Genomic DNA, 25,238 nt, shown 5'->3' on the forward strand with positions numbered 1-25,238 from the left:
CAATGCCCACCCTTCAACCCAAACACAAGCCCACCTGAATGCCCACCCCCCAAAACAACATCATACACGCCTGACATCACTCCTACCACACCATTCTTGTCACGAACTGCCTCCTTCAAGGGACACCCCTTCTTCCCCATGCCGATCTCCTGGCCCACCATAAACCGTCCTGCCATGCTCTCGCCTCCCCTGGCATCCTTCAAATATCCCAGCACACCACCCCGCCGCATCGAATGAGTCTCCATTGTCTTGCATCCCACTTATACCCTTCATGCCGTAGTCAACCTCAACAGCTTTCATCTTTGTTATACTAACCCAACTTTCCTTCATATAGAACTGCGGCGACGTTCTCACCAAGAAGAAACTCGACCCTCACCGCAATCGTTGTCGCGGCGCTACCTTCACCTGCATTGATTGTATGGTGTATTTCCCTGGCGTTCAGTACCGATCTCATACCGTATGTACTACCAGGACTGGCTCGAGGGCCATAGCTTCTTCCCTCGACTCATAGCCCCTGACTCTGTGTAATCATCTGACATCATATAGAGTTGCATGACCGAGGACCAAAAGTACCAGGGCGCCCTTTATAAAGACAAGAAGAACAAGAAACAAAAACACTCTCACAACCACGACAACCAGCAACACTACACCCAGGATCAAGCAATGGCAGCCGTTCAAGCCCCCGTCAACCACACCGCGACCATGAACCACTATGCCTACGTCGAGGATGCTCCCGAGGACCAGTTCGGCTGGGCCGAGTACGAAGAGAGCAGCGACGATGAGTCTCCCAACGGCCCTCCACCTGAGGCGCCCACTCCACCTTCCGCTGCCCCCGAACCCCATGTGGATGTCTTTGAGTTCCTCGTTGGAACTGGCCAGACGCCCAATGCCTCCAACATGAACTTGGGAGAGCAGGACCTACCCGACGGTGAGCCAGGAACCTCTATGGTTCGATACGAGCCCAAGGACAAGCAGGACGACTACAGCTTCATGGACGATGACGAGCCTATTGTCGAATATGGAAGCGCACCCGTGCCCACCGCCGAATTTGTCACGCCGGCCCCGAAATCTGAGAGACGCAAGAGCCGCAGCAGCACTGAGAAGAAGGACAAGAAGCGCAAGCACCTCCACGTCGACATCCCCAACGACCAAGTCATGACAGATGCCCCTCCTGTTTTACACTCTGGACTGACTGGTGGTATCAACCGTATGATGCGTCCTGTGTACCCTCCCTCTCCTGACTACTCCGGTGGTGACATGCCCGATGCCTCTCCTACCAGCCCCCTCAAGAAGACAAAGCACTCTAAGCATTCCAAGCACTCCAAGAGTGCCTCTGCCAGTCACAGCATCTTTGGTATGATTGCTGGCAGCAAGCCCAAGTCCAAATCCACTAAATCCAAGACCAAGTCATCATCATCATCAAAGTCAAAGAAGAGCTCTTCCTCCTCCAAGAAGGAGAAGAAGGAGAAGAAGCCTCAACAGCTTATTGAATATCGCCCCCAGAGCAAGGACGGCAATGAACCCAACGAAGGCCAAGTGGTGCTTTACAAGCCCCGTGCTGATGTCTTCCTCAGCTTCGTTGACAAGGGCCCTGAAAGCGAGAAGGGTGTCAGCTTGAACCGTGTTCTCAAGCGCTTCCACCGAGAGCGTGAGGCCAACGGCAGTGAGCTGGGCAAGGGCAAGGAAGAGAAGGAGCTTTGGAGATCACTCCGACTCCGACAGAATGACCAAGGGCGAGATCGTCCTGTTCTCTGTCGAGTAAGCGCCAACCGAGCCTGGGCAAAACCAAACAAGGTAAAAAAAAAAAAGAAAACCAAAACATTACCATATCAACCAACCAACAACAGCTGGACATTGTGCCAAAGAATCGGACAGAGACCGGTCATGGGATTAAGGAGTTATGAGTTCGCTGATGCATTGAAGCAACGTTTTTTTCACGATACCTTTATGGGACAAGCTTTCATTCTGTGTACAAGTTTTTACGGGACAGATGGAATTGAAGGGGTTCAGCTAGCTCGGCAGGTGTGTACCTGGCGGTTGCGAGTGATGGGCCCCTGAATTCGATCGGTAATTGTGTATAAGTATGTATACAAAGGAGTGATTGGGTGGGCGATCCTTTGCTTGATGCAAGGATGGGCCCTTTTTTCTTGGTGTCGAGATTTTTATTCTTTTCAAGACTATGTTTTGGGAAGCCGACTGGCGGATAATGGGTGGCTTGCATGAGGAATCGGATTGGATTGGAAAGGATACCACGGGAGGTTTGAAGCACTTTTTTTATATGGCAGCATCAAAGCTGCTCTGATGATACCCAGTGGCGCTGAGCCTCGGTATCTCTTTTTATTATTTGAAGCATCTGTTACTTGGATGTAGTTGAGCATATTAATATCTGTTCATCTGAACTGTACTGTATATTTTTACAGATGAAATACAAGTTAAAGTAAATTACATCACTCGCAACGGCAGAATATGTTGGGCCATGGCTTCCCGACGACACAATGGACACTCGGGTTTCTCTCTCACCCAATCCCCTATACACTCCCAGCAAAAGACGTGACCGCATTGTGTTGCTGAGGGATCTTTCATCTCTTCTAAGCAGAGGGTGCACTTTCTCTGCTGTCCACCCTTTATGTAGCCCATAGTCTTATCATCAGTTAACTGGAGGCGCGGCACGGTCGCTGCTGGTGTGTGCGTGGCAGCAAAGATGTCAACTTTGGTTTTGGAGCCTGGTGCGCCTGTGGACAACAACAAGTTGTTGTCTTGGTTGTAAGCACCATCATGATTGAGAGAGATGTCGTCAGACGATCCGAAGGCGGCGCGTTCGCGAGCCGTTGATTCGGTGATGGTAGAGCGAATATGCGAATAACTCTGAACGGCAAGCTGGACAACTAGCAGCACACCAAGTAGCTCATACCCTGCGCGGTCGGGCGTATCGGGGACGGTGCGTGTAAAGACATATCGCAGGGAAAGGAGTCGCTTAGACAATTGGTAATATGTGCCGCTAAAGTAGAAAAGTGCAAGAATAACAGCTTGGAAGGGAGCGCCCGACGTAAAAGAGCTCAGATGTTGTTCCAGGTATGACCATATGCGCGCCTCACGCCCTGTAGCTGACTGGCCATCCCTTTTGCGCAGGGTTTCCAGTCGCCGCTGCAGAAGCTTGCGAGCTTGGGCGCGCAGTCCGGGTAGTACCCGGGCAGCGATATAGGGCAGGAGAATGCTGGCGGCCACGTAGCCGGCGCGACGGTCAATGGCGGGCAGTTGGCCGTCGCGCGCATCAATCTGCACAAGATCGCAGTACTCCTCGCCGAGTGTGCGATTACCAGGGATCGTGGTGAGGGCAAAGTAGGCGAGTGTCGCGAGGGTCTGGATTTCGGGGGCGCGGGTGTGTGTTAGACGGGCGCCGCGGAGGCGACGGTGCAGGTCGCTGAGGATCTGGGCGAGATGACCGGTAAAGTATGCATCCTTTTGGTGAGAGCGAATGATGTCGGGGGCGGTGGCGAAAGGGTATGGTGATGTTGTTGTGGTTGTCGAGGAGGAGGACATGATGTTTAATTTATTGATCGGCAGACAAGAGCGCGAGGGGATGCGCAATGTGCAGATTATTGTGGGTGGGGTGATCGAATGTGGCGTGATCCTTTGTATCGATCGGTGGATTGAAGCGAATTCAGAATAAAAATTAATTAAGATGCAAGATATTTTGGCGATGATAAAGAAAGTTGGTTGTTGGTGTTGAAGATTGGACCTCGGCCGGCATCTGTTCAGCCCCAGGTTCAAGCTCAAGTTAACGCGCTAGTCTAAAGTCTTCGGTAAAGCCCCCCGCGTTCTCCGTCTCCATCTCTTCTCCATGTGAATCTGTCTGATTTCCTTTTTAGGACAAAAGTAAACATGGATTTTGCATCTCAAAATTCGCGCTGATTATGGGCTGGGGAAACGATACGGATTAGTCAGGAGACGTCATTTTGCATGATTGTTTTCTTGAAATCCTGAGTTGGAAGAGAACTCGCTCATGCAAGGTGAAAAACTCGATCCTGCAGAGTGACATATGGGGGAGAAGAAAATGAGGCCAGCATCGACACGCCAATCATGTCACCGTACATATCTTGTGGTATAGATTGGCTCTTCTATAGGATCATGCAGGTATTTCTGTCAACACTGCATGATGTGCGGGCTATATCCTGACCTACCCACCTGTCGTGACCGTTGATCTAAAGAACATCAACATAACATGTTTCCTGTCCATACTGCGAACTGCGCAACAGTTGGAGGTTTCTATCTATAGGCATGCTGAGCTTTGTAGTTACATGCTCAAATCTATCTTTGCTTGCATCGGTACCTCCGACTATTGAGGGCCCAAAGGTGGCTGGTTGAAATCAAATGGCGCCATGACACCTTGTTCGGAGCCCTGAAGCTGCATACTCAAAAACTCATCCGTCACAAGAGTGCCCAGCTCCTCGCCCCATTGCGCCATGAGATCTGCCGTGACATTATGATCCAATTCCAGACCGTTCATGAGATCAGGTCCAATGAGGGGATCCTCGGGAGGCACCACGACCTGTGCGTTACGTGCTCGTACAACGTAGTCTTTGATCTCGCCCATACATGGCCAGGTATGTTGGACTTCCTCCATTGCATCAATCACAGTCGAGAGGGATCGTGCAATGTCTGAGTCTTCCCATGATGCACCCTGGAAGAATCTCTTCATCATAATGGTACCTGCTGCGGTGGAAAGGGTCTGTACAAAGTCGAGTGGCAGTGAGCGGTAGCGATAATGTCGCGAGTATGTCCGCATCAGACGGAGTATAGCTTGCAGCGACTCGTAGCAAATCTCTACGTCTTCACTTTCGGCGATGCCCTGCTTTTCGTATAGGTGAGAAGGTGGCCGGTGCAGGATAATCATGATTGTATGAAACAACATGCTGTGACTTGTTAGTAATAGGGGGTAAGGCTTGTTGAGTACGAGACTTACTGCATACGGAGCACAGATGGCTGCACTATGCCGACGGTCCATTGGTTCCAGTGAAGTGTCCCAGGTAGACTTGAAAGCCATTTTGTGAGGGACACGTGTATCTGTCGCGATCTGGTAGCAGCGACAGTCGCATCCACGTTACCTCGACGGTTCTCAAAGAGATCGGTGATCATCAGGTGGGCGATCTTGCATAGCTCGGCCTGGTAGATGAAAGAACCAACAAGAGCGACTCCGTCTTCAAATTCTGTCGCAGAAGCCCCTTTACAGATATACGTATCGAGCAACCCCTCCCAGTCTGGAGGATATTGTAGTCTTATCGTGTTACGCACATCTGACTCGCTAGGGTGTAGAGCTGGCGGTCTTCCAAAGTAGAGACTCAATTGCTTATCGGCGATGAAGATGGCCCAGTAAACTCGTCTCAGGATTTCCGTGTCACGGTTTGAAGTCCCCTCGCTTGAGGCATCCCAGTTGTTTGGGTCGAGATGAAGACCCATCTCGTGCGCGAGACGAAAGGCCATGCCAGCGAAAAGCCAGCCCTTTGAAGTATGACCTACGCCAATCTCTCGGTATCCCAGTAGAGCTAGTGCTTGAAGAGTAGTAAGCTCCGGGCTATCGAGGTCTGCGTAGATGAGTTGCTGAGCTTGGTGAGCAAAGATGTCGGAGACTGAGCGAAATTCGTCGAGCTGCATGGCGCCCAGAGAACAGATGGCGAAGAGCAGAGCATCTGAGTAGTATTTCCCTGATCCCACGTCGTAGTCTCTCAGGAAGTATTCCCGGTAGATGAGCATGTGGAACTGGTATTGGTACTGAAAATAGGCGGCCATGCATGTCTGCGACGTCTCGTCGTGCGGTGCGTATACAAAGTTTGCATCGCTCGGGCTGCTGCTGGCGCTTGTCTCCGGTATACCTCCCATCGTCATGACAGATGTAGAATTGGCTTCAAGGGGAGGACTCATGTCGTCTGGTGATAGCGAGACATCTTGGGAGAGATGGATGTGAAAAGCGCTGGTGCCCCCGAAGAATTGTGTCGCGTGGCTTGACCGAGGTCTTCTCAACTGTCCAGAACGTACCTGCGCAGCAACTACTTTAGGGTCTGTGTTGGACTTTGAATGGTCAGTTGTTGCTTTTTGTGACATGTCTAGTGAAGTTGGTGGTGAGAGTGCGATCTCGGATAACATGTCGTCCCTCTCTGCACTGTCAGCAACAGCAAGTTTGCGGATAAGTAATTCGAGAGACGCCACTTGGCCTTCCAAAGCTTGAACATAGCCTTTTGATATAGGTCTTTATGAGGTGGTCAGTGAGAGTTTTTGGCACGGTGTAGATAGAGTCATACCGCTGCTTCTCCCCACTGCCGCTGAGGATACATTCTGTGCCAGCCTTGATGCAGCGTGAGCATGGGCGCTTTCGATCACATTTTATCTAGTAAATTGTTAGAGAGGTTATTCCCGAGTCAGAGACGTATATATGCACCTTGCGGCGGCGACATCGCTCACAGCTGTGGTGGTGGTTCGAGTCAGCAGATGAAAGTGGATGAGGGGAATATAAGACTAACGATATCTTGATGGACTCGCCCATTGGTGTTTCCTCCATGATGAGAAATGTGGAGAGTTCTTCTAATATGATTTAAAGCTTATGATGTGCTCTGTTATTGAGAAGCAATCATCCATTGGGGAATAAAAGGTGGTCAGGTTGGTGATGGAATGGATGGATCGTTACGGCGCCAAAAAATAATAATAAGCCCCTGTCAGCAACCTACACTGTACCTGTCACTTGACCGTGCTAGGCCTCATACAACAACGACTTACATTATGGCATCGGCATATTGGTTTATATCTGTTATCTGTATGAAGCTCATTTCTCTGATAAGGATGAATTTAAAATACAAAACTAGAGCAATCCTGAGATGCAATTGACACATTGTTGATTTCAACACTGGTTCCATCGATGCAGCTTAGGGTAGGCTCAACTGCTGCAAGGGCTTTGCATCGCATGTACATCACTGCCCTGAGGCACAGCTTTAAGTGTTGGTCATCACATGCAATGGCCTTGAATCTACGACTCCTGGTTCACTCAGCCATCGCTTGCCTGCTGATTTAATTTCCGGTGTTCCGTCTTACTGCAGTATGTATAGACAGGCGCTTGGTGAATGGGCTGTAACAACAACAACCAACAGCCAACACCATCACGTCACGATACATGTCGCTAATTCAAGGTTATTTCGACAAGTCAAGACGAGATACAAAAGCAAGTCCCTCAACCATTAACGTACCAGCACGGACTTCTGAGAGAAACACAGCATACATCTGTGCTTAACCCTCGATCCACAATATATTGGACAAACTAGGCATGTCCGAATAGAGACACCAGCACGTTGATGAGCTACGGCCGTGAGCGATTAGGAACTTTTGAGTGACACATCGACAGAGCTGAAAGGGTAGTGAGTCTTGGCATTTAGAGTAGGGGTTAATATTAAAGATTGGGGGTTTAACAATGGGGGTTGAATGTGTCTTAAAAGAGGTCATTCTTTGTGTCTTTGCTACTAGTCAGTTCCCTATCATGTTAAATGCTACAGCGAGTCAGACAGAGTGCCTATTGCAACAACAACATTCCTCCAAGATGAGTTCTTGTTTTAGGAAATGGCCGAAGAGTTGCGATATTGTACAATAAGACCATCTTCAATAGACTAGGACCGATGCCAAGAAGGTAGCATTCTGCCCTACGCCGCAATCTGCAACATGGCCCGGTGACTGCGACTCCATCTCTCTTTTCGCATGACCTGAGAATGAATCCTTGTTGGTGACTGAAAGAGTCCAGCCCGTCGCCCGTCCATCTTTTGACTCGAGGTTGTGGGTTCCTACAGTAGCGTTAAATTGTGTCCAATGATGTTCGTCGTGCTGCTCATCGCCCCTGTACCTGCGGCTATGGCTCAGTGGCTGCATCGCTAACGGTTACCCGAACGCCTGAGCATTTACAGTTGCAAACGCTAATTCAGCCTCTACTTGAATCTTTATATCATTGCAACTCATCACTACTAAACCCAGGTACCAACTCTTATTGCCTGATGCGACCAACGTGACTTTGGACTAACCAGTAAAGTCTCACAACAAAAGACACAGTCTGGCCCTGGACATAGCAGGGAACAGTCACCACTTGGCTGCAGCTATCACTCAGAGTATGTACTTATAAGCTCGCCATAACCGCCCACAAATCCCCTTGTAAATGGTCCCTGTAGCTCTTCATGCACGGGTGTGGCGGCCGACTAGGATTCTTGAAAGCTAAAAACCAAATCCGTTTAGACGAGGGTAATAAATAAATATAAACAAGGGTATTTTTATGTCAGAACTAACAGTCACTTCTCTTGGACTACGACTAACAAGGCATGACACGATAGCCAGGGCAGAAAGTCTTGGTATCTCTGCTGCATTGCCTTGTGCATGTAAATATGGGTATCCGTGATCCCCATTAAGCATTGTCAGCTTCCAGCTATTAAACCCACCGATCCCCTATCCCCTGCTCTGTTTTTCTTTGTTCGGGTTCCGCTCCTTCAATGCTCAAGAGTTTTATATTCTTGGCTGCCCCATCATTTTAACCTGATACGTCCAGCGTTTAACCACCCGTTGGCGATTCCGTGAATATTCATATACGTATATATCTCACTCTCTAAGACGCTCCTTCGTCTCTTGAGAAACTCGTTACTCAGAGATATAATGACGGCCGCTCCAAAACGACAGGATCCGATCTCTGAAGAAGACTCTGTTCACATCCCCAACGAAACAACAGCACCTACGAAAAAGCCCAGTCGAAAAAAATGGTTCATAATTGGTGGGATCGTGATTCTTGTTGTCTTGGTGCTGAGTTTAACGTTGGGACTGTACTACGGACTTAAGAAAAAGGTAAGCTCGTTTTTACTTTGTATCTCAAGTTATTACATGCACATGTCTGTTATTCTTGGTCGAGTCTTTTATCTGCAACGCGACTAAAGTGTCTTTTCTCAAAGGAGCACGACGTCGTTAATGACAGTGCTGCCAAAAGTAACGCCGATCCTCCACAACCCAGCAATGTTCCAGACAAAGACTCGAATGATAGTGATGATAATAATAATGATAACGATAATAACAATGACAAGGGCAATGATAATGGTAATAGCAAGGGAGAGAGCTCCGATGAAAGCACGAAAAAGAAAGAAGGTCCCTTTGTTGACTTGGGTTACTCTCAATATGAGGGCAACGTCCTCTCCAGCGATATCTACGAGTATCTAGGCATACGTTATGCCAAATCCACTTCTAGTGACATGCGCTGGAAAGCACCCGTCGCGCCAGACTCTACAACCGAAGTCTTGAAAGCTCAAAAGGTATGTGCCCTCGCAATTCGTATATAGACGACCTACTTACATCTCTCCAGTACGCCCCTTTCTGCCCAGGAGTCAATGACCGTCTTGGTTCAACTATCGACGAAGACTGTCTCTTCGTCAACGTCTGGGCCCCAGCAAACGTAACCTCGGACTCGAAACTCCCTGTCATGGTCTTTTTCCAATCCGGCGGTTACATCAGGAATGCATCTCCCTATATCAACGGTTCCGGACTCGTCACTGCTTCAAACAACAGCATAATCTATGTCAACTTCAACTACCGCGTTGGCATGTTCGGATTTTTGGCTGGCAAGGAGATCAAGGAGGATGGCGACCTGAACGCCGGTCTGCTGGACCAGAGGTTTCTTCTGAAATGGGTTCAGGAGCATATTCAAGAATTCGGTGGTGACTCTGAGCGTGTCATCCTTCACGGTCAATCCGCTGGAGCTGGATCAGTGGCTCTTCAACTCGCCGCCTACGGTGGTAAAGACGAGGGTCTCTTCGCGGGTGCCATCGCCGAATCAGTCTTTATGCCTGGCCTGCCAGAACCCAACGATATTCAGTACCAATTTGACCGAGTCGTCAACGCAACAAACTGCTCTGAAGAGGACGATACGTTGGCGTGCCTCCGGGGAATGGATTCGTCAGCTCTACAAGCTCAAAACATAAAGGCTCCTTTCGACGGACGAGACTACCGCTCCTACTTCTACTGGGCTCCCACTACCGATGGCGACATGTTCCCAGATTTCCCCTCCGAACTCTACAAAAAGGGTAACTTTGCCAAGGTGCCACTGCTGACTGGCTCTTGTACCAATGGTAAGTTTTCAGGACCTGGCCCCTTTTCTCCATTTCAAAATACTGACTCCATATTTAGAGGGCTCCAACTATGCCGTCAACGCAGGCAGCTCAGCCCAATTCATCCGATACATGCAAAACGAATACCCCTATCTCACAACCAAAGACACTGAAACCATCTTGGAGCTTTACCCCAAGGAACCCGCACTCCCAAAGCACGATATCTGGTTCCCCTCAGCCTCCCGCGCATATGCTGAGGTCACCTTCGTCTGCCCTACCAACAACATGCTCGACGCCTACGCTGAACACGCCGACCCCGAGACTCTCTGGTCTTATCGCTATAACGTTCAGATCACGGAATTTATCGAGGATGGTCTTGGTGTCCCTCACGTTGCAAACGCACCCGCAGTCTTTGGCCCCGACTACACCGCTGCCAAGGCTGGACCCAGCTATCGCACTTACAACGCGCCCATGATACCTGTCGTGCAGAGTTACTGGATCAGCTTTGTCCACAACCTCGACCCCAACAAAGATCGATACGAAGGAACCCCTAAGTGGGAGAACTGGGGAGACGATCAACGCCGCCTGGTGTTTGAATTGAACAACAACACCATGGAGACTGTTGACCAGGGTCAGAAGGACCGTTGCCAGGCTTGGCTCGACATGAGTGATTCTACCAAGCAATAACGATGTTTACGACTCACAAGCGCTCGTCACGGTAATCTACTTGATACCCATAGCACATAGAAAACACAAATACAACAAACATACTTGAATTTATTCTATATTATGTCGTTGACATCTCACTCGTAGCACCAGTCATGATCAAAGCTAGGTAACCAACAGAAAGTGCAACTCCATTGCAGTGCATGCCAAGCAATGGTCGTACGTTGTGGTCCTCCACCAGCCCATGAAGTTATACTGTTACCATCCACTGTTTGCATTGAGAAGCCCCATCCATCCCTGTACGACTAGTATCACCACTATGCTATATTCCATTCCTCGACTATTGCCGTCGATTCGATGTTCTCCTCATCAACTTCTGTACTGTCCGCTTCAGTTCCAACACCCAGCGCTTCACTCGCAGCGTCTTGTTTTTTAGTCGTTGCGCCAACAGCACAGTGATCTGGCTAGGAGCCAAGGTAGATTCGTCCGAACTATCAGAAATAATGTCGCAACCCAATGTTGCTGGATCAATTTCATGGATATTGGACGTAGCCATCAATTCCCTACCCTTTATCCCCATCACCCCATTTGGTTGAGGACCAGACGTCTTGTGCCCCAGGGGCCTCGGAATGGGTCTACTGATGAAGTCCTGTTGCTGGCGGTCGAATGAATCTGGGCTACCCTCAAGATTTGATCGGGGCACCAACTCAGCCATCACTATTCCTTTTGTCGGGGACGGATAGGAAATGTCGAATTGGTCAGATATTCGTGGTGAATATACTCGCGCGGTACCCTCTTCAATGTTCGAAAGTGGTTTGCCGGAATTAAGCTGAGCCAACTGTTCCTCAAGTGGTTCTTCAAAGCTGGACCTGTCTGACGAGGCTTCTCCCTGAGGCGCATCTCCCAATTCCAGGAGTGACTTGCATTGCCGAATACCCTCATTTCGTACATGAATATCATCGAGGTCCATCAATTTACTGCTCACGCGGTTGCGAGATACCTTGAGCCTAAGTCTGGGCTTGACAGGACTACTGGAGCTTCTTCCTGTAACTTTGGGAGAGTCAGTCAAGTGGGCTTCACAGCAAATGGATTGCTGAGACGACTTCACGCGAACTTTGAATCGCGATTGACTCATATGAGGTTGACTCTGTATCCGCTGATGGGACGGGGTTCTCAAGTCATTACTACTGAACACAGGCTCTAAGGACCACTCGCCGGTACCGTTTCCTGATCGAACCGCAACAGAGCTATCGACAAGGCTGCCGTCGATATTTGTGTGAGCTCGGGTATCCTCAGATGAGGCCGCATAAGAAATTTGGTTGTTAGATTGCGTCTCATGGGGCAATGGTGGTAAGGCCTTCATTAGTTGGGGTATGCTGTTCGATAGTCTCAGCTGATGTGCAGGCGAGATCGGGCTTGGTGACAGAATCTTTGCATGGGCCTTCGATGCCTGCACATCCTGTTCAGTTGTAACTTGTTTGCTTGCGTGATTTTGGTCTCCAATATTTGTGCTAGCATTGAGATGATGCTGTCCCGAGTGAGATGGTAGCTTTCTAGCCGTATAATTCTCTTTCACCTGTGGCCGCCGTTCCTCGAAGCATGGAGCTGTCGCTTTGGAGGGAACACGAGTGACACCCTGAACAACTTGGTTGTCTTCGACGATTGTGGTATCCTCTGGTTTATCCCATACCCAGTCCGAGTCACTTGAGTCACTAGATTGAACAACTGATACACGTTTCGCTAGAGTTAAAGTTGCAAGATTGTTTTTCTTGACCAGGTTTGTACCCGTGCCACGCAACGCAGGCTCGCGCGATATCTTCGAATTATCGTGGGACTCTCGATGGCCTGGAAATACAATTTCACGAGAACCTGTCTGCTTTTGCTAGAAGTACTTGGGCTCCAGTTGATTTATTGCTGGCTGCGGTTGGACCGGCGGCGTCGATGGATACCTTCTTTTCGTTGGTATTGAGATATTTTGGTTAGTTGTGCCACCATTGAGTTCACCGATGAGTCGCCGGTGAACACTGGATACCGACAGAGCTGGCTTAATCTCATTGCTTTTACGCCAAGAAAATGTTGTATCATATTCGTCTGCACATCAGTCAGCATCATACAGCCGTTAATAGTTCATTGTACCTTTGTCTCTAGTGTCTGTTTCTATGCTTGCATCCTGCGTAGCATTTTCTTTTGACATGTGCTTGAATTCTCCACCAGGAGAACAAACTGGTGACCCATTTAGCAGATGGTCCGAGAAGGTCTCTTCGCAGTCTTCGGTGTAGTCGTAGTAAACTGAACAGGGAGACCGGGTAGGTTGCACAGAGCCATCTGATGATTTTCCCCGATACATTTCAACTATAGAAGTCAAGCTAGCCGAGCGAATGCTCTGGTCCTCAGCAGCAAACTGGCGATAGGAAGATTCCGGGTATAGCTGTATCATGTCGCCCAGTGCCCCCGAGGAATCTGCTCCTGATCTGTAATAAGGTGCTGATGATGTGCGCATAGGCAGCGAAGACGCTGAGCGACTATACTCTGGTCTCAAAGACAAAGGGGGGTATTGGCGATACCTGCGGCGACCTCTCGTCATGTAGGAACCAGAAGTTGTGCGCTGTAGAGGCGAAGTCAGACTTCAACAAGAGATAGAGAGAGAGGAATCAAGATACTGACGTGTGCGGACCTGTCAATCTCAACCATTCTTCTGTAATCAACGAGGCCGTTATCTGTCACTGCTGGCGAAGAAGGCCGGACACCAGGCCGCTTCAGACGTGCTGGGTATGGAAATGGTGAGCGAGGACGTTGAAGTCCACTATTACTTTGCTGACTGCTGAAGGTCCCTGAGGATTTGTAAGAAGGCACTCGCCTTGAACTGCAAGTTGTCAAGGAATGCGAACGCTGATCCTCCGAAGCTGGAGAGTAAGACCTGGAATAGGGGGTCTGAGAACCGCCGTATAGTGAAAGAATCTCGGAAGTAGGGTCTCGATATGAGGGTAGCAATTTACGGTCGTCTCTTGTTGCACCGTATTTGGAGCCATCATGCCGAGACTGAGACTGTCGTTTCTTGTCACTGTGGCTAGCTCTTGAGCGAGGGAGGTGATGACGTGTACCTAAAGATGGCAGATTGATAGAATAAATGCCCAGGTCGCCTGTCTCTGTAGTTGTTTTGAGCATGCTCTCGAGGGGCCCAGGAGGGCGGAGAAGGACAGAAGTCTCGTTCAAGCTCTGGAAGGGCAACCGCGGCTGAGATGGAGATCGTTGCCTTGGAGGGTTGGAAGTGCTTTCATGAGTGCCATAGGTGCTCTGAAGCGACGATTGGCTAACTGATCTGTGCCTGGGGCTGTTCAGAGCCATAACCACTGATTAACAACTTGATGGATACTGGAGATGGGAATGATAAGATAGCACAATGGATATTTGGATTGGATCGAGGGATCAAGAAGAGCAAGAAAGCTGGCGTGGGCTACTATGACCCGAAATGATAGAAGACACAAGCTGATGTTGAAGCATCCTCAACAGAATGTGTCGGTGGACGAGGAACCATAGCTGAGATCATCTTGTCAAACAGGAAAGGAAAGCATAAAACGTTCGCGGTAAGAGGAGGTACTCGGTCCTTCCTTGGGTGTCATTTTCAGCTTGAAAAGTCTTCCTGTTTGGTGTTTGTGAATTGCTCTTGCCTTGGTCGCATCACTTGCTGGCGCATGTGATTCAGTTACCTTTGAGGAAGGATGTCGATTGCCAAGACCGACGCTCAGTCTTTCTATTTGAACTGAAGAGATACTGGTAGCAACCACATTAAAACTACTAAAAATAAACCAGCTGCCTTATTAAGCAGTTTACCGAACGTTGAGTTAGATTTGCTTTTTAGTCTTCCATGTCTTAGACACAGATCTAATGTCTTTTTGCAAAAACCCTTGCTCGGTCTACTGCTCAACGTTGAAGGAGCATCGCGTTCATCTTGGTTAATTAACACCAACCGGATTTTAATCTGTTTGGGAAGGAACATCATCTCGCACCCGATGATAGGTACTTTAGTCTCGGACGAAGCCATCACCAATTCTTTCGAACGAGATAAGGACCCACCTTACCGAGGGGCCGAATTTCTTGACGGCGTAAGAATCGACAAGGTTCTTACCACTCATGTAGATCAATGGGAATTCGAGGCTGGCCGTAATTCGTGAAGTGCGAAGCGAAGCGAAGCACAAGATACCATCTGCACATTGATTGGAATGGCTGACATAAACTTTTGGCTGGGTATAAATTAACAACATGCAAACCATTGACGAGCACTAATCGACGTGAGTGGCGTCACATCCCTTCGTAAATAGTATCATTGGGCGTTAAGATTTATGCCACCACATACATTGACACGAATCGGTGCGTCTTCCTTGTGCATTAGTAGTTAGTTTCCTTGTTGTGAATAAGGCCGGTCGGTTGCCACTTCACTGTGTCTGTGCGATAAGCCAATACATTCCGTTCTTTTCACCGCCGATAAGGGTTCCTGTGTATTGCGAGTTTTGCACTCTGTACTTTGATTGAATATGTGCTGCAAGTTTCTATAAATGTCATGCATGTTTTGACCTTCGAGATTAAACTATAAATTAAGGCATAAATGCGAGATAGGTCAATTACGCTCTTCCGATTCATCTCCGTGACTGACCTTGTGACATGAGCAAGGTCCAGGCTTCATTTCATGCCGTTGCCCTTGTAAACAATCGTTGTGGTTGTGTAGCGTGACTCATTATTGCACTACATATCGGATATCCAGAACCCCAAGTGCTTTGTCCATCCCCTTGGCAAGGGCCCTTGACCGGAAACTGATGAGGACGGGACCGGAACCCCGTACCGAAAACGGGCTGCCGCATAGAGTCTAAGCTAATACATCTGACTCGGCAACAGGGTTAAATTAGCACAACATGGGGCCGGTGGCACTTCTCGAAGTGTTTCCCACCAAAAGCGTCAACTCGATGCCCAGATGTGGCTTACCCTGGGCCACCCTTCGAGATTTTCCCTTCTGTGGATGAGTCTGGCCTGCAAATCCTGGCAATGTCTGGCTCCCAACTGGCCACCGTACCACCCCCGCAGTCCGTGCAGCCCACTTGGTTGGTCCCACGATTGCTTGTCCAAGTTTAGTCAGGGGTCTATATCGCACACTTGCAGCGCCATCTCTTGTTCAACCTTGAACTAGGCTCGGAAGCACATGGTCAACGGGTCTCTGGATTTGAACAAAAGGGAACCCTTACCCTCTCGCCTGACTCTAGAAAGTAAAAAGTCAACAAACTATCAACAGTAAACAGGTAGCTTCGTTTGGCTTTCTGTCTGCTTGGATAGTTCACATCTTTGATCTCATCTTTAGACTTTCGATCATACTGGCATGAACCGTGTCTCAAACTCGATCAACATTTTTGACTCGAAATCAACGACATTCTCAGAGCTGAAACCAGCTTGCCATGCCCCAAATGGCAGACCGAAGGCCCGCCCTCACACTCCCGCTCCCAGACCGGGAGCAAAGTGACTTTCAACGACCTCAGTCTTCTCTCCAAACACCACCAATACGCAGTCCCCGATTTCGTGAAGACTTCGACGCACCATTCTCAGTGGACATCATGAACGCTTCGAGAATAACTCTTGCAACCGATACCATGAGTTATCCTTCAACTGGTACCAACAGTCGCAACAGTTTCGGATACGACGAAACCCCACCCCAATATCTCCGGAACGCATCTTGGGAATCAGAGACCAAGCGTCGTTCAAAGGTCAATGATCGTATTCTGGAATGGGCCAAGAAGTCATGGGGCGCTGTCCGAACTCGCTCCGACTCCAAGTTTGACTACTTTGACAGCCATTCGGCACAAAGCCCAACCAGCGATATAATGTCGCCGTCATCAGAAAACATCACCCCATCAGAGCCTGATGGTTCTCAAGCAGCCAACGATTACACTCGAGCTGTTACTGTCACTGTAATGGCCAGCTCAAAGGCAGGATCGAAGTGATGGGTGGATCTAAATACCGGATCCCCAATCTTAATTGTTAATAACGTGGGATTTCGCTAGTAACGAATAATGTCGGCGTTAGGAGGCACTTTGTTTCTGCTTGGCTCCATGATATGATCGATGGCAAGGCCAGGCGGGGATTGTATTTTAGGATTGAAGAGGAAACCAGACCTCGATAGGAGGTATATCCTCAGAACACACCGCCTCCAATAATAAAAAGGCGTTCTTCTTCCCTCTTTGCCCACTGAATGATCTTGTTTGCTCCCTGTGTTATGGTTGCTCTTGACACGTTGGGACCTGCTACACAATAAAACTCGAAAACAGGCGTAGTCCATGCCAGCGAAGTAGCATCATCCCCAACTCCATGCAAAACCTTAAGATGCGAGTGTTTGGCGTGGATTGATGCATGTAGCTCATGGTAGGTCGTCATTAATCTCCTGCGGGAAACAAGGCCGGTGAAGTGTGGCTCCAACGATGCCATGCAGAACTGCACATTGGCCCGAGATTTGTAAAGGAAATGGCTAACCTGGCTACCAGGGGCAATCTCATGAATCTTGGGCCGGCCGACGCGAGTGGCGTTCTGAATGATAGCCAATGTTCCGTTCTTAGCAAGCTGCTGAGCAACGTTGTCGCGCATTTGCTTTAGCTCAAAGAAGCTCTCACGATCAGGGCTTACGAGAATCATCGCGATTTCCTCGTCCGACGAGCGTCCCTGGGCTGCAGCAGGAGAGCTGGCTTGCTCACCAGAAGTACCGTCGAAGAAACTGACGTACATATAGAGATAACCTTTGTTGTTGAAAGCGGGAAGACAAATAGGAATCCAGTTCTCGCCGCCACCCCCTTTGATGCCGTCACTTTCGAAGAGCATGTTAAAAATGAGTTGCAGATCGCTGGGGTGAAGTGAATGACGACGAGGCCGAATGACGCTGACGAGCTTCCCCCCAGCCACAATAAGACCGTATAACAACTTTTCAGCCCGTAATTTTAGGAAAGTGTTATTTATAGCATGTCGTTGGGACTTTCGAAGTCGAAGACACTCCAGGGAACCAAGCAGCGCCGAAGACGAGCCTTTTGTAAACGTGTCGGCCAGGGATGACAGCAGACCCTCAGTTCCTTCAAGGGGTTTCCTCAAATCTGTCGAGGGCCTGTTGGCAAATATGTGAGTCAGTCTGGGCAGTGTCAAGGTTGACAGTATTTGCATATATAGCGCATCCAGCTGTGCTTGTATCTGCGAATCGCTTTCACCCAGCTTGCTGATAGCGACAAAGTAGAGCGGGCCTTTAGTTAAGATAACAAAGCGGGTGTCTCCCGCAGAAAAGCCTTGGAGAGGGTTTTTAGCACCTTCATAGAATGATATGATGGTTTGGACAACGCCCATGGAGGAGTTGATAAGACTCAGATCTCCATATCGGCTCCAGATGGGCTTTCCGGCCGATGATAGGATCAAGTAATGTTTTAGCTTTGACTTCCAGAGGCGTAAAACGTCTTCCTCGGCATCTTCGTCGTATTCCTCTGGGAGAGGGTCAAATTCGCGATAAAATTCAACAAACCGGTCGTCTGCGCCTATTCTGCCTTTCTCAAAGGGAAGAACGGATGCCGACTGGGTGCGCAGCATCTTCCAAGCAGGGCTTTTCTTATGCAACTCGCCAGCAAGCAAACTTGCAATATCTCCGGCAGGTCGCATCGTTGGTGCAAAGCTCATTAGGCTGGCTGTTTCATCCACCTCGGCGCTAGTACTGCTATCATGTCGATTGGGAGAAGCACCACCACTCTCAGCGGGGCTCGGGATAGAGTCGGGGCCGGGAGTCGAAAATGTCCCTCGTGATCCATCGGGAAAGGACAATGTTTGTATTTCAACAGGCGTTATTGCTGTTGTCGCCTGGCCTTGTAAAGATCCTGGATCAGTAGCATTCGTAGATGGCCGAGGTGGTAGAGGAGGTCGATAATCTTCGTCCACGGAGGAGATAGGCTTTGGGTTTATACTGTCAGAGTCCATGATTGCGCGTAGCTCGCTTCTCGCATTTCTTGGAAAATCAGCCGGTTATAGAGACAAGATTCGGAAGATTTTCTGCACCCAGAATCGTACGACCTGGAAATCTTCCGTAGGCATTGGTCGAGGCCATTATACCATCTTGGGTGAAGCTGGAGTTTATCGAGAAGTGATGATACTCAAGAGGAAAGAGGAGGTCCATGGCCCAAGGAATGACGCGCTGGAGGGGCGGTGGCAGCCTCACGCTAGGGGGTTCAAGGCTTGGAAGCTTGAGCCAATCAAAGTCTTGAAACAATATACAGCTCCGCTGTTCTTCAGGGTGTTTCAGTGGGTGCAGCTCGAAGCTACATGTATGCTCCACGTAGCCTTCCATTACATCAATGTGCTTGCCTGTGATTGCAACTATTCGTATTTGAGCTGCCAGAAGCACTATCACGCTCCTCGCTCACCAGCGATGCCTTTTGGCGCTGTCGTGTTACTGAAAGTAACCTGATGTCCTTCGTTTCGTCGTCAACCGTAATAGTCAGTAGCCATGACTCTTGAGCCCGGATCCGGTCGTCGCTCAGTGTCTCCAGAGAGCTCAGGTCGAGACTCTCCCATTCCACGGCAATGGAGGAACCAGCTCGGTGAAGGTATGTATGCGCTTCTGTTTTTGTGGCTATTGTTATAATTTCTAACTTGGAATACAGAGGATTATGCTATCAAGGATAAATCGTATCGCAAATATGCCCACGGAGTTGACAGAGCACTTGTATTATTCGAAACTGCTCTAGAAGAATGGGCCGACTACATATCGTTTCTAAACAAGCTTTTGAAAGTATGCTACCCGAACTCTCCTGGCTCCATGGCTGCCAACTAACCGATCCAAGGCTTTACAAGCTCGGCCAAAATCGGTCAATGCGATTCCATCTAAAGCGACTGTCGCGAAACGACTTTCTCAATGTCTTAACCCCTCTTTGCCATCTGGTGTGCATCAAAAAGCCCTGGAGTTGTATAATCTGGTATTCTCAGTCATTGGGAAAGATGGCCTGTCAAGAGATCTTCCGCTGTACCTGCCAGGGCTGGCCACAGTCCTCTCCTTTGCTTCGTTGTCTGTACGAGCACCCTATCTCGACCTCCTCGAACGGCACTTCCTCGGTATCGACCCTCGATCACTCCGCCCAGCAATGAAATCCATGATTCTTGCCCTACTTCCTGGATTAGAAGAAGAGACGAGCGAAGACTTTGAACGGACGTTACGCTTAGTCGAGAGCTTCAAGCATGCAATTAGGCCATTATACAGCGAAGAGATCACTGAACAACATTCTTCGGGCGATACTTTCTTCTGGCAATGCTTTTTCCTAGCTTCGATAACCAGTCAGAGCCGTCGCTCTGGTGCACTTGCATACTTGATACGATTCTTGCCAACCTTGGGACCACAGGCTACCCCTGAAGACAAGACAGCACAAAGCAGCACCAATGAGGACACTCAAAGCAAACTCGCCACCGTTGTCACGTCCCCAGAGCCGGGGCTACTACTGCGATGTTTTGCAAGTGGTCTCTCGGATGAGCAGTTACTAATCCAGCGTGGCTTCTTGGACCTGTTGGTTTCTCATCTTCCCTTAAACGCCCATGTCATTCAATCACGGGTCAAACTAGATGATCTCGAATTGCTTCTCAAAGCCGCTGTTGGTGTAGTCACTCGGCGTGAAATGAGCTTGAACAGACGCCTATGGGCGTGGCTGCTAGGGCCCGAACCGATAACTGAACATGATCGCAGTGGCGAGACTCCAGGCAGCCCTCCTGCAGATCAACACAGCTTTGCAGCCGCAAGAACTCATTATTTCGAGGACTTTGGACTGCGACCTTTGACAAGATCCATACTCCAAATGATAAAGAGCAGCTCTCATAATGCTGCTAGTGAACGCGCCAAGCCTTATAGAATATGTCTCTCGTTGATGGATAGGTGGGAAATTGGCGGCCTCGTTGTACCTGAAGTCTTTCTTCCTATGATCGAAAGCGTGCGACACTTCAAAGATCATGCCTCAAGCAAATCAGAGTTTAACGAAATCTTGCCAAGCGCCAGTACTTTCTTTGATGGTATTGAAAGTGGGCTCATCTATGGTGAAATTGCTGGACTTCTTGCACAGGCTCTAGGCCCAGGATCACTCAGCGCACACGAGCGGAAAGACAAGCTTTCACTAGTAAGCTTCATCTTGGCAAATTTCAACGTCCGAGAGGAAGAAATGGTCACAATCCATGCTCCTCTATGCTGCTTGACTGCTCTGGCTATGCTAGGAGACTTCAAAGAGCGTATATCGACGCACGGAAGTGCAGATTCGCAACTACTCTCTCTGTCCAGCCAGGCCCAGAGCGTTGCTCTCTCGCTTTTAGACCTTATACCAGAAAGAGTTTTCCCTGATATCACAGAAGATCTGAAGAACAAGAGGAGCAGCTCGACCCTACCTTCTAATGATGAGATATTGAAAAAGTCACAGAACTTTTATGTCAATGAGCAGGGTAATATTGAGGCATCTCCGCCGCCATTCAGTGCTTCGACAATAGGACAGACTATTCTGGACAAGGCTGCTCAATTTGTCTGCCAAGATCTAGGGTCGTCTGAGACTGATCTTAATGCTTGTGTTAGGCTCCTCGTTCATGCAGTATACAAGACTCCAAAGACATATCAAGTCAAGGGAAAACAACTCCTAGAGCTTATGCATGACCTTCTCGAGCAGCCAGACATCATGGCGTTCCCTTCTTTCTCAGCTATCTTACAACTATCAACTCAGCTGTATGACGCTGAGCGGATCGAGACAACTCAACTCTCCAGCCTGATACCTCTTCTTGTCCGACATGCCTGGGCATATCTTTCGGCATCTGAGCCAAAGTACCACGTGGAAGCAGTCAGGGGCTTATGGCAATTGCAATCAGCTCTCTCGACATCCAACCGCGATATCGAAGCGGCGCTTTCCAGTCTTATCATTGCACAAGACACCTCCCGCTTTCGTGGTGCCGAGCCTGTAGACAAGGGTCGTGCTTTGAGTGTATTGTGGTCGCACACCCTTCAGGACAACGCCCCCGCCGAACGGAGAGGTTCAAAAACACCAGTCCATGATATTAAGAGCCTTCCTCGGCTTGCTGGAGCAGACAATTATGAAGTCATGCTCACGCAGCCGATATTCCTTATCCTTGATGCTCTAGAAGATGATCGGACCCAACTCTATATGACGGTGAAGTCGTGGTTGAATACTATGCTAGGCATTGATCGGTAAACATTGTGTTTTCTACGGAGAATGCTTCTTGACTAACTTATCGCAGGCTATTTCTAATATTCGTTTCTAAGCTGTCTGAGATACCATTTCTGCAGACACTGGCACAAAATGACGTGAAGAACGATCAAGTCTCAACGACGTTCTCCGAGAGCGAAGATTTAGATCTTGCCCTTTACTACTTACGGACCCTGTCAAATATACTGGCGTGTGCTGGGGAGATTTCTTGGACTGTGCTGGTGTCTAAGCACGTTTCATTTCATGGTCATCACATACAGATCAGCTGTGAGTCGCTCATTTGTAAACTATACAGCAACATACTGACACGAAATTAGCTGGGGGTGAAGAGCATGAGATGACATTGCAGGAGTTCTTCGTCAACGCATGCATGCGGTGCATAACGACAAACCCAACCGAAACAGCTACACAGGGGTCTGACGATCGTGTCAACCAACTATACCGATACGCTCTTAGCCTCCTTCACAAGTTTCTCAATAGCCCCTTTGCTGCCCATCTATCAGCTCAGCATCTTGAGAACGTGCTCATCGAACGACTTGAGAAGTCGCTTCAAGGCTCCGATGCATATGTGCAGGTCCTCTTGCTTGATGTAGTTTATGATACACTAAAGCTTCGAGACATTGCTCCCATTGAAGCTCCTGCGTCTCCCATATCTGAGCGAAGGATGTCATCATTTGATCCTCGAGGAAGTCGCCCATCACTTTCAGCACCGGAAGTCCGACAAATTATGACACCGCCGCCTCAACTTCTGCAATGCCTTCAAGATGGTCTCAGCTCGCCCAGTAGTCGCCCAGTCCTCGATAGCTGGGTTGCTTTTGTATCCGAGTGCCTGCCATTATACTCGGATTCCATCTTTCAGGTAGTAATTCCTCTTGTCGAGACACTTTGCAAAGAAATCGACATAACCTTTGCTAATTTGAGGGGAACCTTTTACTCGAGTTCTCTCTCTATCGGCGGCGAGAAACAATCTCCCGAATCTACACTGATCTTTCTGCTCAATGGCCTCGAGCAAGTGCTAGCAAGAGCGCATCAGCGACTTCTGAATGAAGAGGCTCGTACACAGGTCGTTAAGGGCCCAGACCAGCCCCAATCACTCTTTGGAAGTATGGTATCAAATGTCTGGCAGTCAGACAACACTCAATCCCGCAGTGCTACAGCAAACGATCGACTGACTGTCCATCTGGCCTTCCAAGACGCGGTTCGCATTTGCTACAAGATCTGGACATGGGGTCAGGGTGATGACTCAAGTAGACAAGATCAGGGCTCCTTTGGGTCGTTCAACTATACATCTCTGCGCATGCGCAACCGCTCTAGAAGGCTTCTGGAACACCTTTTCGCTGCGGAGAGCCTTGAGTGTCTTGAGACTGTTATTGCTAGTTGGAAGCAATCGACCGAGGAAGGAGAACCCACCCAAGTTTTCAATATGCTATCGGCATTAGAGGCATGTCGACCAAAACACTGTATTCCGGCTCTCTTTGGTGCCATCTACCGACGTACGAGCGCTGGCAACGCCGATCTCACATCAAAGTCGACGATGACAATTTCTCTGCAAGATACCGACCTCGTCAAGTTCCTGGTGGAGTATACAAAGACATTGGATGATGATGCTATGGACGAGATCTGGCAGGACTGCATGGCCTTTCTCAAGGACCTTTTAACAAACCCATTCCCGCATCGACAGACATTGCCAAATCTTCTAGAATTCGCTGCTCTTCTAGGAGAGAAGGTCGACAATACCAACTTTGGGGAACAAAGAAGAATGAGAAAGGAACTAGGGGTATGCCAAAGCCTTAGATTCCCGCTTGCCAAACCATTTACTGACATCACTCTAGGACACCTTCATTCGTCTGCTTGCTGCTCTGTTCACTACAAGGCCTATTGCATTTGCAGATCCAGCAATGTCAAGCGGCGGCATCCCCAAATCCGATTCCGGTAATACTATCAATGGATATGGCGACGGACCAGATGACGTTGTTTCTATTCTGGCTGGCATCGTTCCCAAGTTAGCAAAGATTCTCGTCGAACCTGACAGAGTGCTTTCAGCCTCGGCGACTATTTCAGCCAATGTCATCGGACCAACACTCAGGGCCAAGGGGTTTCCTGAAATAGTCACCGAAAACACCACGCGCCTTCTCCATGAGTTGTCGAGAGTAGAAAATAACCAAAAGAATTGGAAGAAGGACGTGGGTGACGCCTTCAATGACGTGAAGTTCTTTGGAATGGACTTGGACCTGGTGAAGGACGATTGGCTGCCACTGTTAAAGCAATGGACTTTTACCGACAAAGAAAAGATGTCAGAGATCGTGAGTCGCATCAACGCTCCTTCAACAGCTGGTATTGTGTTTGGTGTTGGTGCAACGTCAGCCCGCCTCGAGGCTGATCGCAAGACACAACTCAATCTTCGAAGAATTGCAACTTTGATCCTCGCAGGCTCAGAAGATGCGTTTGTTTCGGATTTATCGGACATATTTGGAAAGTTGGCCGAGCTTCTCGGTGCCTCCTCAACGTCGTCACCATCATCAACCACTCGAGCAGACATCTATATGGTGTTCCGTGCTCTTGCTCTCAGGACCAGTGCAATTCATCTAGGCATGCTATGGCCAGTAGTTAATGCTGAGATCCATGCAGCTATTTCCTCCGTTGCTGCAGCCGACAATAGTGCTGCTTCTGACACTTACACCAACGCCTCTGTCCTCCAAGCCTGTAAGCTGTTGGATCTTCTGATATGCGTTGCGCCAGACGATTTCCAGCTCCATGAGTGGCTTTTCATCACTGACACTATCGACGCCGTATACAGGCCGTCAACCTATCAGCCTGTTGCTCTCGTTGACGAACTTTCCGACGAGCTTGGCGCCACTGCGACTGCCTCGAAATTCCACTCCTCCTCAGTGGTAAACCCCGTAGTACAGGGCTCGTCTCGAAGGCCGCTACTTGGACCAGGAGGCATTAACGACGATGTCAGTCTCGAAAGAAAAGATGAGTTGGTAGTCAAGGTTCTCCGGCCGTTCTTTGGACAACTCAGCATCTTTGCATTTGAATCTACTTATGCTATGGGACGAGTCGACAGAGAAGTATGTGTATCAAGCTTGTTGAAGGATCTTTTTGATGAGCAAAGTATAGTTAGAGCACTATAGAAGTAGGGTTCGTTTATAAAAGCGGAAATAGATTTGGTAAAGAAGCGTGTGCTCTCTACTAGCGACATATTTGCTCATACTAATGCTAT

General features: G+C 49.0%; 8 protein-coding genes across 8 annotated transcripts; 4 read left to right on the forward strand and 4 right to left on the reverse strand.

Annotated features, from left to right (window-relative positions):
* Positions 1–663: 663 nt before the first annotated feature.
* FGSG_13056 (uncharacterized protein) lies at positions 664–1,904 on the forward strand (the record flags this gene model as incomplete). The annotated part of the gene is made up of 2 exons (XM_011328476.1): positions 664–1,758; positions 1,848–1,904. 2 exons carry the CDS (start codon positions 664–666, stop codon positions 1,902–1,904), a joined length of 1,152 nt encoding a protein of 383 aa, XP_011326778.1.
* FGSG_07078 (uncharacterized protein) lies at positions 1,810–3,540 on the reverse strand (the record flags this gene model as incomplete). The annotated part of the gene is made up of 1 exon (XM_011328477.1): positions 1,810–3,540. One exon carries the CDS (start codon positions 3,538–3,540, stop codon positions 2,443–2,445), a length of 1,098 nt encoding a protein of 365 aa, XP_011326779.1. The 3' UTR covers positions 1,810–2,442.
* A 796-nt stretch (positions 3,541–4,336) lies between these two features.
* FGSG_07079 (uncharacterized protein) lies at positions 4,337–7,266 on the reverse strand (the record flags this gene model as incomplete). Its single annotated transcript, XM_011328478.1, has 7 exons — positions 4,337–4,913; positions 4,964–5,793; positions 6,034–6,244; positions 6,297–6,382; positions 6,516–6,576; positions 6,769–6,796; positions 7,233–7,266. 7 exons carry the CDS (start codon positions 7,264–7,266, stop codon positions 4,337–4,339), a joined length of 1,827 nt encoding a protein of 608 aa, XP_011326780.1.
* Positions 7,267–8,670: 1,404 nt separating this feature from the next.
* Positions 8,671–10,793, forward strand: FGSG_07080 (uncharacterized protein; the record flags this gene model as incomplete). Its single annotated transcript, XM_011328479.1, has 4 exons — positions 8,671–8,856; positions 8,961–9,314; positions 9,365–10,127; positions 10,186–10,793. 4 exons carry the CDS (start codon positions 8,671–8,673, stop codon positions 10,791–10,793), a joined length of 1,911 nt encoding a protein of 636 aa, XP_011326781.1.
* Positions 10,794–11,112: 319 nt separating this feature from the next.
* Positions 11,113–14,117, reverse strand: FGSG_07081 (uncharacterized protein; the record flags this gene model as incomplete). The annotated part of the gene is made up of 3 exons (XM_011328480.1): positions 11,113–12,617; positions 12,909–13,377; positions 13,437–14,117. The coding sequence occupies 3 exons, from the start codon at positions 14,115–14,117 to the stop codon at positions 11,113–11,115; spliced, it is 2,655 nt and encodes an 884-aa protein (XP_011326782.1).
* A 2,096-nt stretch (positions 14,118–16,213) lies between these two features.
* FGSG_07082 (uncharacterized protein) lies at positions 16,214–16,756 on the forward strand (the record flags this gene model as incomplete). The annotated part of the gene is made up of 1 exon (XM_011328481.1): positions 16,214–16,756. The coding sequence occupies one exon, from the start codon at positions 16,214–16,216 to the stop codon at positions 16,754–16,756; it is 543 nt and encodes a 180-aa protein (XP_011326783.1).
* Positions 16,757–16,946: 190 nt separating this feature from the next.
* Positions 16,947–18,752, reverse strand: FGSG_07083 (uncharacterized protein; the record flags this gene model as incomplete). The annotated part of the gene is made up of 1 exon (XM_011328482.1): positions 16,947–18,752. The coding sequence occupies one exon, from the start codon at positions 18,750–18,752 to the stop codon at positions 16,947–16,949; it is 1,806 nt and encodes a 601-aa protein (XP_011326784.1).
* Positions 18,753–19,278: 526 nt separating this feature from the next.
* FGSG_07084 (uncharacterized protein) lies at positions 19,279–25,189 on the forward strand (the record flags this gene model as incomplete). The annotated part of the gene is made up of 7 exons (XM_011328483.1): positions 19,279–19,378; positions 19,436–19,563; positions 19,616–21,996; positions 22,047–22,282; positions 22,333–23,792; positions 23,848–25,086; positions 25,181–25,189. The coding sequence occupies 7 exons, from the start codon at positions 19,279–19,281 to the stop codon at positions 25,187–25,189; spliced, it is 5,553 nt and encodes a 1,850-aa protein (XP_011326785.1).
* Positions 25,190–25,238: the final 49 nt, after the last annotated feature.

The sequence above is a fragment of the Fusarium graminearum genome, chromosome 4 (genome assembly GCF_000240135.3).
Source record: "Fusarium graminearum PH-1 chromosome 4, whole genome shotgun sequence".
Taxonomy (NCBI): Eukaryota; Fungi; Ascomycota; class Sordariomycetes; order Hypocreales; family Nectriaceae; genus Fusarium; species Fusarium graminearum.